General features: G+C 46.5%; 1 protein-coding gene across 1 annotated transcript in view; it reads right to left on the bottom strand.

Annotated features, from left to right (window-relative positions):
• The window catches only part of STYXL2 (serine/threonine/tyrosine interacting like 2), a 127,794-nt gene that overhangs the window by 28,239 nt on the left and 81,023 nt on the right, over positions 1-18,532 (bottom strand). The window contains exons 4-5 of the mRNA XM_085621113.1: positions 16,671-16,902; positions 378-595 (exon numbers count right to left, since the gene is read on the bottom strand). Of these exons, the coding sequence (XP_085477239.1) occupies positions 378-595; positions 16,671-16,902 (450 nt within the window). The remainder of the gene's footprint in view (positions 1-377; positions 596-16,670; positions 16,903-18,532) is intronic.

The raw sequence follows: 18,532 nt of genomic DNA, 5'->3' as shown, positions 1-18,532 counted from the left end.
CCCCTCCACCCTGCGACCCAACGCTCTTTCAGTAGGGACATTTGATATTCACTCCTCCCCCTATCCCCATCTCAAATCTCTCTGACAAAGCTATGCCCCTGCAGCTGGCAGCTGGTGTCTCTGCCCAGTAGAATTTGACCCAGTGTTCACACACCCGGCAATCGGGCCCCTTGTGATCAGGTGGAGCAGTACCTTACTCAGGGATACCACTCTGCCTGACCTGTATTCTGGTCCCAAACAAGGTAATAGTAACACCTCTCCATTACTTACAGTGTACAAATGCTACAAGAAAAAACAAGTCATTGTATTTGAACTGTCTCACAGTAATAGTCTACAAATGTTTTATATACTTGCTTCGTGTGTGTTGGTTTTCTCACCTCTGTACGTCAAGAGTGCCTCATCGAGAAATTCGGCCCCTTTGCGAAGGTGCTTCGATATATCACATTCCGGAAAATCGTCCACCTCTATGCCCAGGTAATGAATGTCCATGCCAGAGTAGAATTCGGGTGATGTGAACACCCCAGTGCCGTGCCCACAATTCAGAATGTGGGTGATGCCCATCCGTTTAAGCCGCCCTTTGTTGACAGCGACGCTCCTATGGTAAAAGGAACAAAGGGTTCAGGCAATAGCACCAGCATGGAACATGAGGGCCTAGCGGAAAGAAATGTGTGAGCTTATACGGCATGTGACAGAATAGGGTTGTGCTACCTCACAGACACGGTTGCCACCTTGTTGTTTTTTTACAGGCCTGGCCTGTAATTTTAAGCCCAGGGCGGGTGAAATATTGAGAAAAGCAGTGAAATCCAGAATTGTTACACTTCTGAACCATAAAACTAAAACAGCAAACACATAAGAAATCATTATTAGAGCACACAATGAATAATTTCCATATTAGAAAATAATCCTAACAATTTTACACAAATCCTTTTTCACCTGCAAGTGCAACCAAACAGCGGCATGTTGCACTTTACCATCGCATCAAATTAAAAAAGAAACAAAAAAGGTGTCACGTGTGTGCAGTTGCAATTCAAACATCTGTTGACATGAACATTTAGTAGTTCTGAAAGTGGTCTGGTGATGCAGGGGTGAGACGGGCCACTTCTGCTAGGATCCCTACTACATCTGTCCTTTCCACGTACAGTGTGTATACAGCCCACCGGGACAAAAATATATACTATAAAAAACAAACATTGGCAAAGCCAATAGGACTCGCAATCCAAGAGCTATTGGTGTTGTCACTGTCCTTTAGCCATGTTGAATAGAAGTATTGCTGTTGTTCAGCATGGCTGAAAGTCATGGACAAAAGAGATATGACGCAGCCAGTGCTGGCCGTCTCATGGAGCTACTCTTTAATTTGAGAGTACATGTCTCGAAGAGACAGGGCATGCGCTGTCCAGCCGAGACCTATAAGAAGAGGGAAGTGGCCACGGCAGAGGTGCCCAGCAGGAAGAAAGCAATTGAGAGTGGCTTGAAGCCCTTCAATGGTAAGTAATGAGCGGCCTTCAACACCACTAGCAGTAAACATGTCTCAAAGAGACAGCGCATGAGCTGTCTAGTCGAGACTTAAAAATTAAATGAAATGAAATAGGTTATTTGTATAGGCGCACAGCTACTCAAGCTAGAGTGTCGTGGCACATAGACAGCGGGGAAAAAAAGAGTGAGAAAGGACCCAGATAAATGACTAAAAAGCAAAGTTTTCAAATTTTTCCTAAAGGAAAGTAGGTCTGTATTACGCCTGAGGGCCAGCGGAAGACTGTTCCACAGTTGCGCACCTAGGAAAGCAAAGGATCTGCCACCCCTCTGGGTCAGGTGAATCCTGGGCATCCAGGTCAAGTTGGCGTTGGAGGAGCGTAACGGTCTAGAAGTAGTGTAGTGGTTGACCCGTTTGATTAGGTAGCCGGCTCCAATGTTGTGGAAAGCTTTAAAGAAAATGGTGAGAGCCTTAAAGCCTATACGTTCTTTTATACAAAGCCAATGTAACAATGTAAGAATCGGAGTTATGTTAGATCTGGGTTTAGGTTTTAAAATGGCTCTAGCTGCCGCATTTTGGACCACCTGTAAGTGCTGGATCAGGGATTTAGGAAGACCCAGCTACAGGCAATTGACATAATCAAGCTTCGAAGTCACCATAGCCTGCACTACAATCTTTCTGCTTTCCAGTGGCAGTAGTAGCAAGAATTTCTTTAGCATTTGTAAGATTCCTAAGCATTCACCAGTAAGATTTTGAATCTGAGGTCCCATGGAAAGGGTTTTATCTAACACGATTTCTAGGTTTTTGGCTTTCTCCTTTTCTACAGAAGGGGGTGGCAGATCCTCAGGCTGCCAGGAGCGCCACTCAGGGGTTTACGGACTTCCGAAGAAAACCACTTCAGTTTTGTCCGGATTGCACTTAAGGTGATTAATGCTAAACCAGTTAAAAACCTTCGTGAGACAAGCCCCGATCCTTGTCCCATCAAGGTCGGCGCCCTTACCACAGGAAAAAATCAGCTGAGTGTCGTCAGCGTAGGAGATAATTTTGGCTCCCTCTGCTCTACCATGGATGCAAGGGGGTATAGATAGATATTAAAGAGGGTGGGGCTGAGAATGGAGCCCTGAGGGACACCCACTTCAGAGGCTGGCATTGACGATGAAAACGGAGGGAGCCAAATATCCTGAGATCTGTTTCCCAAAAAAGAGGACAACCAGGTCATGTGGGCCCACATAGGCCGATGTCTTCAAGCCTACAGAAGAGCCTATCATGTGGGACCGTATCAAAGGCTGCCGACAGATCGAGCAATATCAGAACGGCCTTACCTCCCTGGTCCAGTTTGCCTCTGATGTGCTCTGTCACTTCCGGAAGGACGGATTCCGTACTGAAATTAGCCCTAATGCCAGATTGGGATTCATGGAGAAGCCCCCCTCCTCAATATGACTTTGCAAGGCTTTGTTCACGTGCTTTTACGAAACCTTAGAGAGAGACGGAAGCAGGGATATTGGCCTATAATTCGCTGGATCCTTAGGATTGGCGTTTGCCTTTTTTATCAAATGATACCCGGCTGTCCAGTATAAACAGTGGATCTGATTTATTAGATAAGTGCATGGTTAACAGTACTAGGCAATCGGACACGGATGATTAAATTGAGGCATCAGAGAGAGATCAGAATGTCACCCTGCGTGAGGCATTGTGTGAGCAAACAGCAAACTGAACTGCAGCAAGCTTACCATGCTTGAATTCAGTACATTCTACAGGAAATGGACGCATGTTCCAAAGACCCATATAAATAATACAGTGCTGCGGATGTCTCACAACAGAAAAGGACGAGCTGTGGCCTTCAAATCCTGACTAATGGTCAGAAGAAACAAGCAGAAATTAGCAGCAAGTCACTAGGTGCAACAGGCCCCTGTGTGAGCAGCGACCATATGTAACAGTCACGCAGTATACTATTAGATGTAATTAGAGGATACATGGAGCAAGCAGGCACTTGCCGCAAGCATACTAAACAACAAGTAGAGAAATTCACACGGATGTGACAAGTGAGCACATGCAACAAGTGAAAAATGTAATGTGTCTAGGGATTGCATTGTAGGCACATTTCATAAGGCTGACAATATGGGGAACCACTTAAAGCGCGGAGACTTGAATCCCTGAACGACGTTCACACCAGCACGCTTAGTTCCCTCCTGGTCAGAGTGCTGGTACACGGGGCCTTGGAGGTAGTATTGCAGCCCAACTGTGATCGATGAAGTGATCGCAAGAGAATAATGGAATAAAACTGAAAATAAAAACAAGCTGCTATTTTATTACACGACAAAGCGGATTGTCTGAGCTAGCAGGCATCAGGCTGTACCAGAGGGCACAAGGGGGGGAAGACCGGTGTCTTGTTTATGGCTGTAAGATTGATTTCCTGGCCGATAAAGCAGCGCGTTCGGACGTGAGGGCCCTCTGGCTGAGATTGGGATGGGGCAGGTGGGAGGGGGAAAGAGGCTACAGGAGGCGCAGTGGCTGAAAACACGAGCACGTGTGAAATGCTGACACACATAGAAAATAAAAACCTTGCCTTTTCTGTTTGCTGTGGTGCAAGGGGCAGCAGAAGACCAGAGTGGATTTAGTGTCAGCAGGGGGCAGTTTTTTCTGCTCCCACTGTGCAGCAGTATGTGTGCAGCGGGGCCAGTAGCCTGGCAGTATCCCCCGCAGGTGCCAGCGAAGGCTTGGGTTCAGATTTAGTTTGCGGCCCTGATAATTCTTGGTCGAGAGACACCAGGCAACTCGTAGTTGTCTAGAGAGATTTCCTCTTAAGGGAGACCGCTCCAGGCAACTAGTAATGAGGCTACAGAACATTAAGAACCAGCGCACTGTTCTAGCATACAGTATGTGCACAAAATAAGGCTTTAAAACCTTCCGCCCACCTTATGGGGCACCATCCAAGGGTGTGAAAGGAATATTTTATCAAATACATATCTACTTTTGATGATGAGGAATTACCCCCAGAAAAATAAATTCATTTGACTGCATTCTTTGGGTCCAGAAGGCCAGAGGAAATATAGAGAATTTTCTAAACTAGAAAGTGAGGCTGCCCCCCAAAGATGTCTGTAGCCATAAAAAGAAACATTTTTTTTCATAAAAAAACAAAACAAAGAATTACTTAATGAATGAGTCGAGTTTAGGGAGCTTGGCTTTTACATGTAGTTGTGGAATTTTAAATGATCAGGTAATTTAGGATTAAACTGTTATGCACACAAACGATGCAGGGAAACAAGGCAAGGGGACTAGGACAATTACACACAGGGACAGTGAAGGCTGAAATGGTGGGAAGAGTAAAGGAAGTTGTTAGTAAGGTTAGTCGCCTTAAGCATAACAAGCATTTGCAATGCAATAGGTCTCGCAGTTGTGAGAGTTTGAGCTATTGGCATTGTAAATGGCAATGCCTTTTATTTACGTGTTGGTTTTTAAAACATAAATAAAAGGCACTGTCATTTACAATGGCAATAGCTTAAAGTCTCGCAAATGCGAGACCTATTGCATTGCAAATGCTTGTTTAGACTGGATGTGGTTTTCAGTGCAGGCACTGTGAAAGAGGATGCACAGGAGTGGGGCCACGTGTTTTTTTTTGGCTCTCTAGACAGTTTGTCACGGAATGTATTGAGGCATCCTATACATATGATGTTAAACCAGCCCAGGTCTGGCATCATCACTGTGAAGAGCAACACAATTATCCGGATCTTTCGCAGGAGCGTCAATTAATTGCAATAAGGGCATACTCGGGCATGTGTATCCCTCATAATAATAATAATTGTAAAAAAACACACTTAGCCCACTCAACGGTCGCCTCTGTGACCCTGCACACAGCATGTCTGTGCGTGCATCACCGCTTGGGAAAAAACACATCTACTGGCAAGAGGTCTGCACGGTATGAAATGTGGACGAGACAAAGAGGGTGGGATGTGTCCTGCGATAGAGATCTCCACGGGTGATGTGCCCTGCGAGAAAATCTGCAGGAGCGAGATCTACTAGGGAGATGGATCAGAGGGGGAGAACTACTCTGGGAAAGAGGTAAAGAAGGGGCACGTGGCACCCAGAGGAGATGTGCAGATGAGCCGAGGTGACGATCTGATGAAGCCTCAGATGTACACTGGGGGGGTGCTCAAGATCCGCAGAGATCGGCAGACATAAAGTGCAGTGGGACAGAGAGCTGCTGAAGGGGCGGGGGGGGAGATGTGCCCGAGGGAGATCACGGGGGGCTGCTGCGGTGAGGGGAGGGCTCGCTGGAGGCTATCCTGGCTGCAGAGGTGTCACAGGGGGGATCCTCCGGGTATTGCTGGGGTGGGAGTAGCGTAGAACACAGTCTCGTCTCTCTCTGCAGTGACCAAAGCTCTCAAGTGCGGTGTCACTGGTGTGAGAGGGCATCAGTTCACTGCAGTGTGGGAAGCAAAGGGTAATTACAGTGCAGTGAAGGCCGCTCGCAGTGTGGCAGTGATGCAACGGTAGGCGCGCCCAGTGTTCTGCAGTAAGAGACAACATCCTGTGCGCTGTGACTGCAGTATTAGCATCACTGAAGTAAAGACCGCTGTCCCTGTCCGGGGACTACAGCAGCGGCTCTGTGATGGACTAGTGTAAGTGCAACTCTCGGCGTGATGTCCCTGCAGTAAGGGACAACATCCTGTGCGCAGTGACTGTAGCAGGGGCTAGCTCCCAGTGTGATGGGCCTTGAGTGAACGCAGCTGGCAGTGTGCTCGTGTTGCAGTAAAATCAAGCTCCCGGTAGAATATTGCCGGGGTAAAACTAGCTCCCAGCGTGGGTTACTAGCACCCGGTGTGACGTCACTGCATTAAAAGCTAGCTCCCTTGCGCGGTCACTGCAGTATGGACACAGTCTGGTGCAGGTCACATTGTAAAGAAACAGTGCAGTCAAAGAGGTAGGAAACGCTAACGTGCCATCACTGCACGGTGGGGGTCTGTTTCCAGTATAATATCAGAAGTGTGACCTGATGCAAATCTGATGCAACTAATAATTACAGCTACCAATTGGCTGTCACTGCAGTAGGGACAGTCGGTTTCCAGTGTGCGTCAATGTAGCAGCGATGGCTCCAAAAGCCCTTAGCTGCCCCAGATAAGCACTTGAGATCTCTCTGTGCGGCTTCTTTTCTGTGTAATGTGCAAGCGCTATGTGCAATGGGCACACTGCCTAGTAGTGCACACAGCCCTGATGACACATAATACACCTCTGAGCATGCTTGCACTCACATCGGTTTTCGGAAAGGGGGTTTTATTACAGCAAATCACATTGCTGTGTGACTTGCATTTTAAAAAGTCGGACTCCCCGGAAAGGAACAGAGTAGAACAAGTGCTCGCCATTGCAGGTAGGCAGGGGGCCATCTGTTTTCACTTAGCCGTGTTTATATTTGCATCGTGCTTTCCCTTTAACTTTAAGTGAAAGCGCTATGCAAAAATAAACACGCGGCTGAGTGAAAACAGATGGCCTCGACAAAGATAAGAAAATGCTTTGCGACAGCTGCAAAGCAGACGAGACAGTCTGGATGGGCCGGACAAAAAGGCGAAAGGGCGGAAACAAAAATACCTAATTTCCAATGGCAGGCCACCATTTAGCATAAACGGTGATGCCAGCCAATGGAAATGAGGGGCGGGGCTTCAAGTCCCCTTCTGAAATCTTTTCTATTACAATATCTCTCGCCCAGCGAGCAACGCTTTGCGCTGCAACGCCAGGCGAGGCCTAAAAAATAAGTTTGTATAAGTTCGTAGAGGAAGGGTGGAAGGAAGGGAGAAAACTGATAATGGGGATTATTACAAATCTTACAGATGTGGAAGCAGCAGTGATTTAGTGCTCAGCAAGTTGTGCTACAATTAAACACAAATATAATGAGTGTGTCTTAGATGGACATATTGCTATGGTATGTAAACATGCAGGACACTTATGCTTGGGCTTAAAAACAGAGTAGTGACAAGGAAACTATATGTAACTAAAAGTTGTCCCTTTATCGTGGATTGGGAGGACAAGAGGAATGTGAATGTAGAATCAGATCCTCATAGAAATTAACACGTTTTAGTTGTTTGAGAGAGTTAAGAAACAAGTGAAAAAAATGTTTTAAAGTGTCATTTGTGAACCAGGAAAATATTCTGTTAATGGAGCACTGTTGTCGTCATGAGATGGGTCCAATATATTTCTACATTGTACAGTGTCTCTTTGAATGGGGATGAGAAGAACCTTAGCAGCTTGGAAGACAGCTGGAATTCAGATACAGGAAATCAGTTTGAAGAAAACGTTTGGAGTAGAATATACAAAACCTGTAGAATAGTGACCAAAAATGCATTCATAAAATGTACATGGCTCCCCAGTTAATGTATAATCAACCTAGAAAATAACTCCTATTGCTATAAATAAATAGTGGAAATGGGCACATATTTACACATGTGGGGGTACACAAAGATACAGTTCTGTCAACAAGTAGAATGATAAGTATCCGATTTAGTGGGGTGGACCAGTAGCCCGAATGCATGCTTGTACCTGTTAGGATTAACACTGATAGACAAAGGGCAGGAGAAACTAACAAAAACATCAAAGCTAGGACTAACATCTGCTAAGAGGAGGATTGCCATGAACTGGAAACATTCCACTGAAGATGTGGAGAACAGCTATGGTGAAGTGGGTCAATGCACAATGCAGAGTAAGGAGACATCAACATTCTATGCAGGGGGTAGATGTGGCTATCTCAGGATGGGACAAGGCACGGTCTAATTTGAAATATCCCCCAGACAATAGACCATCATGAATAAATGAGTGATGTTCAGGAACATGAACTGTAAACCAAACTTGATTTGCCTTAAAAATAATAATTGGTTAAATGTAAATAGATATATTGGATTGTGTGCCCAGTAGGAACTCACGTGCTATACACAAGAGCAGAAAATTGTTGAACTATACAAACGTTAAGCTTGTTGAAGTAATTATGTAAGCTGCATTTTAGTAGGAATCGGATATCTGTGTTGTAGTTGGTTGTTATTGTAGCAGTCACATAAAAAATGAATGGATTTAAAAAAAAAAAAAGAAATTTCCTACTGTGATTAGTGAAATGACAGGAGAGTTGAAGAATTCACCGTACAAAGGCCAAGGAAAATGCTGTTCTTAAGGTGCCCAAACTGAAGAATATTTATATTGGTACCAAAGATGAGATGGTGTTAGAACTAGAATTTCTTTTTTTTTTAAACCTGGGTATTAAACCTATAGAATCATCTATATGGTTAGTACCACTAGTGGTATCAGGAAGAGCCAATTATGAGGTAGGATTTTGTGGAGATCTCAGAAATGTAAACAACAGGAGTTTGCTGGACAAGTTTTTTTGCCTAGAACAGGGGAAATGCTAGCAATCATTATTATTATTATTAAGGGGCATTTATAGAGCGCCTGGTTACGCAAACTGCGTGTCCCCGCGCTGAACTGAAACACTCCGAGAGAGAAGTAGGGGAGGAGCCCACTATTTTGAGAAGAGGTAGGTTTTTAATTTTCTCCGGAAACTGGATTCGGAGGGGTCCAGTCGGAGGTTAAGAGGTAAGTTGTTCCAGCTTTTTGCCGCCAGGTATCGGAAGGATCTACCTCCCATACGGGCCTTTTTCACCTTAGGAACCTTAAGCAAGCCTCCTTGCGAGGAGCGCAATGCACGGGTTGGTGCATACCTTGAGATGAGGTTCAGGAGTGGTGCTGGCGCCTTCTTAGCGAGGATACGATGGCAGGTGCAGAGGGACTTAAATTCAACTCTGCTCCTCACCGGCAACCAGTGGAGTGTCTGGAGGGCGTCCTTGGAGTTAGATCTTTTTGGGAGGTTTAAGATAAGGCGGGCTGCAGCATTCTGTAGCACCTGAAGTCGATTTATCGCTTTACAGGTAGCTCCTAGATACAGTAGGTTGCCAAAGTCTAGGCGTGAGGTGACAAGGGCATGCACCAGTGTTCTGCGGGCGGTCGTAGGAAGAAAAGTTAAGACCTTCCGCAGAGTTTTTAGAATACTGAAGCAAATGCCCGTCACCCTGTTGATCTGTGGTCCGAAAGACAGATCGATATCTAGCCAGACCCCGAGATTTCTGACTTCTTTCCGAGGTGTGGGGGCCTCACCTAGACAAGGTGGCCACCATGCCGACGTCCAGACAGATGGGCTGCCTCCCACCACGAGCACCTCGGTCTTGTTGCCATTTAATTTAAGGCAATTAGTGGACATCCAGGTTGCAAGATCTTGCATGCAAGCCCTGAAGCTGTCCATAGCAAGGCCGGGTGCACGCGAGAGGGAAACAACCAACTGTGTGTCGTCGGCATAGGTAACAATTTGTAGTCCGTGTCCCACTACAATTGGAGCCACTGGGGAGACATAGAGATTAAAAAGAGTTGGGCTCAAGGACGAACCCTGAGGAACGCCCTGACCCAATTCTATGTCTCGGGAATAGTGGTCCCCTTGACGGACCTGGAAACTTCTTCCCGTCAGGAAGGATAGGAACCATTGGAGTGCGGCTCCAGTTATACCTCCATCATTCAGACACTGTAGCAAGGTGGAGTGAGCTACAGTGTCGAATGCAGCACTCAGGTCCAGTAGGATAAGGGCCATAGTATGACCTTCATCCACCCCCTGTCTTAGGGATTCCACTGCCGTCAGTAGTGCCGATTCCGTAGAATGGCGGGGGCGGAAGCCAAATTGGGTGTCGTGCAGTAAGGCAGCTTTGTCTATGAAATCCATAAGTTGGATATTGACCGTTTTCTCTGCCACCTTGGCAAGATAAGGTAAGAGAGAAATGGGCCGCAGATTATCCAATTTATCAAAGCTGATGGTAGGTTTTTTCCTGAGCGGAAGGACCACCGCTTTTTCCATTCTTTAGGCACCGTCTTTGTCATAAAAGACACATCCAGTAGATGCCTGATGTAAGGCTCCAAGGCCCCCAGGCTGTCTTTTAGTCGTTTGGGAGTAGTAGGGTCCCGTGGGGAACCTGACTTTACAGATCTGCATATTTTTAGGAGAGTTTCTGTGGGTGGGGTAACAAAGTTGGTAAGGGTGAGTGAGTTTCCCCTATCCCTAGAGTGTTCTACAAACTCAATCCCATTCGTGGGTTGAGTTGGAAAAGCCGAGTAAATTTTGGATATTTTCTCAGCAAAAAAGTCTGCGATTCTGTCGCAAGATTCAGGCGAGCAGTCATCAGGGACAGTGGCGGATTTTCCACTAGAGAGAGTTTTGTATAGTAGAAATAACTCCTTTGTCGAGTTACCTGCTTCGTTGATCTTAGTCTCATAGTGTGTAGTTTTTGCCTTTCTAATCAGTCCATGGTAGACTCGCCTCTCTGACAGGTAGACCTCTCTAGTATCTTTGGAGAAAGCCCGACGCCATTGCCTTTCAGCTCTCTTCAGTAAGGTTTTAGCATTCCGCAGTTCAGTAGTAAACCAGGGTGCGGTTTTTTGAGCACGGTCACTGGGATTAATTTCAGATAGCGGGGCTGTGAGATCTAATGCATCGTAGATGCGTTTGCATAGGTTGGAGTTAGCTGTATCTGCATCATCTCCCCCTGGGTCGCCTCCTTTTGTTAGTTCCTCGCAGAACTTGGACTGGGAGAAAGAGGCCCATTTTCGCCTTAGGTGGTATAATGCTGTGGGTTGTCGGGCTCTACCTTCAGGAATATGAATGGTGAAAGGTACCAGGTGATGATCTGACCAGGGGATGGGAATGGGAGTCTTCGCTTCTACTTCCCCCCAGTTAACAAATATGGGATCTAGTAAGTTCCCTAACTGGTGGGTGGGCCCGCTTACAATTTGATTAAGTTGTAAAGCTTCTAATACTTGGCAGAGGTTTTTGTTGGCGTTATCAGATGGATTGTTGAAATGAAGGTTGAGGTCACCAAGTACCATGAATTTATTTTTACGTATCGAGGACTCTATAATGTATTCAACTAGACTCTCCTCGAACCTAGTTGAGGGGCCGGGGGGTCTGTAAATTAACATACCTTCCAGTGTGTGGTTGTTATTCACTTTTATCGTGAAGCTCCCTGCCTCACTGTCCAAGATAGGCACATAGTTAAGTTGGCAGCGGAGACTTTCCTGTGCAATTATTGCAATGCCCCCTCCTCTGCCTGTAGGTCTGTCTTGTCTGTATATTGTATATCCCTCTGGAAGTGCCTCCAAGGCGTCAGGCGTGGATTCCTCATCCAGCCAGGTTTCGGTTAAAAATGCCAGGTCCCATTGTGTTTCAGTAAGTAGATCATATAGATCTAGCTTGTGTTTGCGTAAAGAGCGGACATTAACCAGTCCGCATTCTAGGGTATTGTCCGTAGTGGCCATGCTTCTACCTGGATCGTAGGAGAAGTGACAGTGTTCACAACCTATGTTGTCCTCTACTTTTAGTTTGTGCTTGCACTGCTCAGTAGTACTAGGGCGAAGCGCTAGTAGTTCTAGCTTACTCCACCGTGTATGATTCGCACGAGGGACATGGGGTCTAGCCCTAGACCGCGTGCGATCGCGGACGGGCGCAGACGGGCTTGCCTTAAGCGAATCGAGGATGCACATTGGTTTTCTATGCTTGATCTTCCAGCTGCCTACCACCAGGCATCATTACAACGAGAGAGTAAACAATTAACAGCATTCATAACACCTGTAAGGTGCTTTCAATTACGGTGGATACAATTTGGCTTGTGTTTCACAGTGTTTCAGATAGAGACAAACAATTTACCGGAAGGTGTGAAGGATATTGTGCAGTTCAAAGAATCTTTGTTAATTATGAGAAATACGAGAGAAAATTGGTTGAGAGCTGTGGAAAGAATCTTGTTTTAAAGAAGGGCACGGAATATTTGAGATTTGGATGGCCAAAGCAGAAAATAAATCAGTACTGAAGGGAAACCCTTGTGGGAATTAAAGGTTAAATTAGTGGATGAAGACATAGTTGTCATAAGGAAGGGCAATATAGTTCCACAATGACAAATGAGAGAACGGCTTTAAAGGTGAATTATGAAGGCTGTTGGGACGGCAAAGTCCTCTGTATGGTAAAAGGCATGTACCCCTGCCCTCAGTGCCCAACTGTACTATTGTCTGGATTCCTTATGCTGAATTTTGTTGCAATAGGCAAACACAGATCATGCGTATACACCATGACATAGGCCTGTCTCACAGATTGCGGTCTTGTTGGACCTGGAGGGTCACAGAAAGAGAAACCTTCATAGTGGTGGAAGGCTACCACCAAGAGTTTTTTATTGATTTTTCAGAAATCTTTATTGAAAGAATTGCACAGCACAGTTACAAGATTCCACAGTTGTAAGGCAGTATGCACAGAAATACAATACATCACAGCAAAGGCTACCTCAAGCTTGTGCCACTTGGGGACAATGTCAGAGAGAGATATCGTTTAGCTGCTAAGAAGGGGAAGAGAACAACAGAGAGAGGCACCATGAGTAGGGGAGGGAGGCAGACGGAGCAAAGGGGAGCAAGAGCGGAAAGGGAGCTGCTCATTGACCTTCACCGGGGTGCCGACGGGGAGCGGGAGAGAAATGCCGCAGGGCGCTGGGAATTATGACTTGAGAGGTAGGTCACAAGTGGACCCCATATGTCAACTGAGCGAGATCTGGCTGGTATAAGGTCCCAGAACTCGGACAGGAGGGTCTGGCAGCGGGAAGCATCCTCGAGCCAGAGGGCAACCTTAGGCGCAGGCCTTCGACCCCAACACATGGAGACCCTGTGCCGTGCGAGGACCAGCAGCATGGCAGTCAAGCGGCGGAAGGCTACGGGCAAAATTTAACAAAGCCTAAGAGGCAGAGCAGAGGGTCGGGTTGGACCAGGGACGAGGTGATTTCAGAAATAGCAGTGCAGACCTCGCGCCAGTATGCGGAGACCTGGGGGCACAGCCAGGCGAGGTGGGAGAAGTCAGCCGTGGGCGCAGAGCAGCGCAGGCATCTGTCACTTGCAATAAGTCCTAGTTTGTGCAGTTTGAATTGAGTCCGATATAGCCTGGCTACCACAAAGAGCTAAGCAGCACAAACGCAGTGGTGGGAGCATACCGTGTAGTGATCAGTAGGCGTGAACAGGTCCTTCTTACCCTGTGTCACTAGAGTGAGGCCTACAGGCTCACTCACCTTTTGTTAAAGATTTGCATTGTGAGCTTAGCTCACCCTTGACTTACACCAGGTTGAGGTCGAGTGCTGCGTAGCGCAGGAGAAGTGACTCTCTGCTGGATCTATGTGTGCCTGGGAAGGGTAGGGTATAGGGTTAGAGAGGTGCTGTGCAGCTTATGTGTGGTTAGCACATATTCTGAGTGTATGTAAGCTTGCAAGGAATACACTGCATGAGAGATGTAATGCTGTGCAGTGCATGGACACTAAAAGCATGTGCTGGATGTATGTGTTCTTATCGGAAGTACAATACATGAACGGTGAAGTGGAGTGCATTACGCACATGGTGAGTGTGTGTGTGTGTGTGCTGGCAGTGTGTGTGTTTGCAAATAGCATCCCCTAGTACAATACAGAAAAGCTACTCTACTGAGCAGTGCACATAGGCTGTATGTGGTGCTGAATATATGTATATCTGTAGTGGTACAATGCATGGAGATAACAGTACTGGAGATAATGTGTGCTGTTAAAGCACACTGAGTGCAAGTGTGCCTGCAATTGTACACTATATGGAGGACACTAGGTTCCTTTTTGGGAAGCCCAGCCCTGCCTGAGGAAGACATGCTCACTGGTTAGAGGAGGCATACCCTGAAGCAGAGGTCAGACCCGGGACCAGGGTTCGATTCCCGACTCGGCAGGGTCTGGAGCCCAATTGTCCACGGACTCGATAATTCGCGCTTCGGTGCCCACTCTAAGCACGAGTTCACACTATGCAGCTCTGGGCAACAAGCTTGCTTAATCTCCACAAAGGCCCCCCCGCGGCGGGATGCCTGGCTTTCACCTTGGGGATGCCCAGTACGGGTTATCTCACAGGGAAAAACCAGGACGGGTTCCCAATGCAAGCGCCGAGATGCCCAAGGGTAAGTCGAGCGCTATATAAGAACTCACATACATACATCAGTAATAGAGGAATCGCCCCAGACAGATTGGTGTATTGCTGTATTCTTGTGAGCTGGGTGGGACAGACACTGGAGCAAGGGAGGAAGAGACTCCCCCTTTACATTTCAAAAGGGTGCTCTTTGATTCAGTGGTAGATCAAAAGGGAGGGGCCTGGACACATCTCAGGAAGGAGATGGAGGTAATAAGGGAATTATAAAGAGCAGGGCAGGTAGCCTAGAATTTACCTTGTGATGTACACATCACTGTGCCTGACACCCAGGTGTCAACTCTGGTCACTTCCATGAACTGTGTTGTGGGTCTTTCAACTTCGGCGTCTTTGCTGCTGTGATAAACAGCCTTTCATGAAGGAAGAAGAGAAGGACAAATGTACACTTCAAATGAAGCAGGACCACAACGTAAACCTTGAAAGACTCAGACCCTAAATCACATTTGGTGTCTGGATAAGGACAATAAGATGGGGAGATTGAGACCCCAAAATGTGTCACCTGCCAAGCAGCCGGATGCTGTCTGAGATGGGAAAGCTCTGCAAGACTTCTGCCTGTGACCAGGACTGAGTGCAAAGGCCTGCTAGTCTCCCTGCTGGATGTGGAGACAACGCCCAGGGTAACCAAGACCACCTGCTCTGGAGCCTGGAGCACCAGTGCTTGTCTGCTTGCCAAGACCAGTTTACCCTATCACCCTATCATGAAGAGGAAAGCACTGGAGGAAGCGACGTCTAGTAGAGAGCCCTACCAAGACAACACCATGAGCGAGATCTGAAGATATGGCTCTGCATCGATCGGGTCGTAGCCCATACATAGGATTGTGTTGAGTGACCCCTGTTTTCCAGGAGAGGGCTGCAGTAGACAAAGCCACACATGGAGCGCTGTACAGGGACACAAAGCCCGTACTGCCTCAATGCGGTGACTCCATATGCCAGAGGGGGCCACCGTTGAAGTAATTGTGTGGCTAGCGTGCCAAGTCTCATGAACACTAAGTGGTGAGCCCATATGCAAGGAGCGGCCACTGTGGTGTGAGAGATTACACAGGACGAGTCTACACTGTGTTCAGAGATACTGTGGCAACCCTGAATGCCAAGAAGGACTGCCGGTGCTAAGATACCAAGGATTTCAGGCTATCGCTTGGCACTAGAGTGAGGCTGTGAATTCGGCCCCCGACCCCCGATGGAAGGAAATTGACTTACTACGTCTTTGCGAGCTGGAAGGTGTTTGAACACTAAGGAGAGCCAGCAACGCAGCTCAGGAGTGGGAGACTGCACCTGTCAGGTGCTGCTGCGTACACTGTGAGCAGCTCGATTTCCCTAAGAAAGATCAGTGCTCATGAGGAAAAAATATTGTGTTTTTTAATTGAAATTGCTGTCATCTAAAATGAACATTAGCACTAGTCTTAGGATCCGCATTCCTTTTAGAATCTGAACACAAGGATAGGGTTGCCTTCAAGGGATTGCTCTAGTCGTAGGGTTAGGAGTGGGTGTATGTCATTCTTCGACTTAGGGCTGGGCCTGATTTGAGAGTTTGGTCGAGGATTACTGAATCACAAACGTGATGGATATCTTGCCTACTTTATTACAAGTTCATTATATCCTATAACACTTGTAATTAGGTGGACGGGATGTCCATCATGCTTGTGATGGAGTAACCCTCTGCCAAGCTATAATCAAGCCCTTCGACCAGGGATATGCTTAGGTTATGGTGAGCATTCTGCTAATGTTCAATGTGGACTCAAAAACGTTAGTTTTAATTTTGATGTATTTCAGGTTTCTATTCTTGGGACTATAATCATAACCATTGAGATCATGTTTTAGGCATTTACTTTTTGATGTTTTATTTTCAAAATAATTGGCTTAGGAATTAAGACTTTCAATTTTCAGAGGTACGCAGACTCCCCCACAAGTTCTGGAGGTGGAACTCCTTAACAACTTCTATAACCTAGGCCCTCCAGAGAGATTTTAAGTGCGAAATGGTGGCAGGGTGAATTTTACCTATGGCGGCAGGATTGATCTGTGCTTTTGCCTATGCGTATGCAGTCTCAATAGTGGTATTTCTTTGAGCATCAATTTCACCGAGATGGAAATTGGGAGTTTTGTCACCATTATGTCTAAACTTCGAAGCTTAATAACTTGAAAGTCACAATTTAACTCTTAACCAATGTCTACTCACTTTTCTGCTATGAAGACATTGGGCCAGACCTCATCCACAGCATTCATCGGGGCCTCGAGGCGATCTTGCATGAGCACCCTCTGCAGGTCCAGCACACACGGAGTATTGAACAGGCTTCTATCATCAATTTTCTCCTTGATCCGGTTGTACAGGTCTTCCACCATCAGCTGCTCGGCAGATTCCATCATATCCTGGTGCGTTGAAAGTGGCTTCACCTCCTTCGACTTCAACTCTGGAATAAACCTTCACTGTCAGTAATAAACCTCATCATGCCCCGCCTTCCTACAAATCACCAATCCACACAAGAGACATTAAAGAGCAAACCATAAACTAAATCTGAAAGCCATCTGCTATCATATAGGTTCACTTTTTTGATGGCTGCATTATTCCCTGTTATTGGTTTCTAGCTGTCTAAGCAGAAAACACCACTTTAGCTTGTTTTCGCTTTAAACTGAATACAAGTTACAATATTCTTTTGTACTGTATAAAATATACTTTAGTGCTTTTCTTGCTTCATTGCATCGTTGAGAGTTCCTCCTAACCCCTCACACCTGCAAACATTGTCACAAATGATCATTCTTTGAGTCAACCACAATAATGGACTGCAGATTAGCCCTTCATCATGCTTCCCTGGCACATTCCTTATTACTGAGGTGGGTCGTCAAGGCACGCCACCTGATTGCCACCAACCTCCAAATATAAGAAATTCTATTTTGGATTCCACACCTGAGGCAGAGTATAAATCGAACCCAGGCTCATTAAGCCCATCTGTATGGATGGATGCCATGTTTGAGTTGAAGAGGGTGTCATTGGTGTCTCTCAACAGCAACAACAGTGGTGGGCACTAGGTAACACTAGTTCACTGCATGATTCAGGAACTTTGGTCCTCGGACAAGCCTGCTGGTTCCTACAGCGCGAGGGAGCTATCACAAGCTCCCTGGCATTTCATGTCATGCTTTGGGTGATTGGCAGGCAGTTCTACTTTGCATCACCAATCAGGTGCAAAAGTACTATATCAGAGGGACTTGGGGTGGGATCTGCAGGAGACCGCAGATGGACATGCATTGATAGTATGTTGTATGATGCCACTTTCTGGCCTGATGTCTGACGCAGCTTTGAAACTCAATAAAATCTGTTAAATAAAAAAAACAGAGGGCCTGGGGCACAAACCCTGGTGACGCTGTGTTACACAAAGGTTTCCTGGAAGAACACATTACACTTTTTTTACAGGCAGCATACCGCCCATGGAGTCAGCTGATTTTAGTCTATACACCGGGGTAACCTTTGAATCATTGAAAGTACTGGCTCCTCTGGATAGACCTGTTGCCCACAGTTCCCATGGATCTTCTGGGGCTCCCCTGCAGAATTTCAGACTCCCTGTCCCTTCTTCATTAGCCTATTCTTCCACTGGAAGACCCCCCATCACCTTTGTGTGGTTGTGGAGAGGGTGGTCCTGCAGGCCTCCAGAGGACAGTGTTGTTCATAGGGAGGGATGATCTGCTTAGAGGAGTTTCAATCAATCTCAGTGGCTCCCAATGCTCAAGATGTGCATTTGCCACTGGCCCTAATCTTCGTCGTGCTGCTCTACTAATGGTTTACGTTCCCTTTGAGGCAGTCGCTCCGTTCTTCCTTACAGTATTGTTGGTTTTTCAAACCTCGCAGAAGACTTGCTTTGAAACTTTGGAAAAACTGCCTTTTTTCTGTTCTCTCAGCTGAGGTGTTATTCTTTGTTGCCATCTCTTTTCTCTTAGCAGAGCTGGGGAGCTTGGTGCATTTCTACAACATGAACTGTGTCTCAGATTCCTGACAAACAGGGTGTTTGAGCACCTCGGCCCATTTGATCCTCAGTTGATCACTATTGA

The sequence above is a fragment of the Triturus cristatus genome, chromosome 8 (genome assembly GCF_964204655.1).
Source record: "Triturus cristatus chromosome 8, aTriCri1.1, whole genome shotgun sequence".
Classification (NCBI taxonomy): Eukaryota; Metazoa; Chordata; class Amphibia; order Caudata; family Salamandridae; genus Triturus; species Triturus cristatus.
Note: the sequence above shows the minus strand (reverse complement) of the source record. Positions and strands in the feature narration are given on the sequence as shown.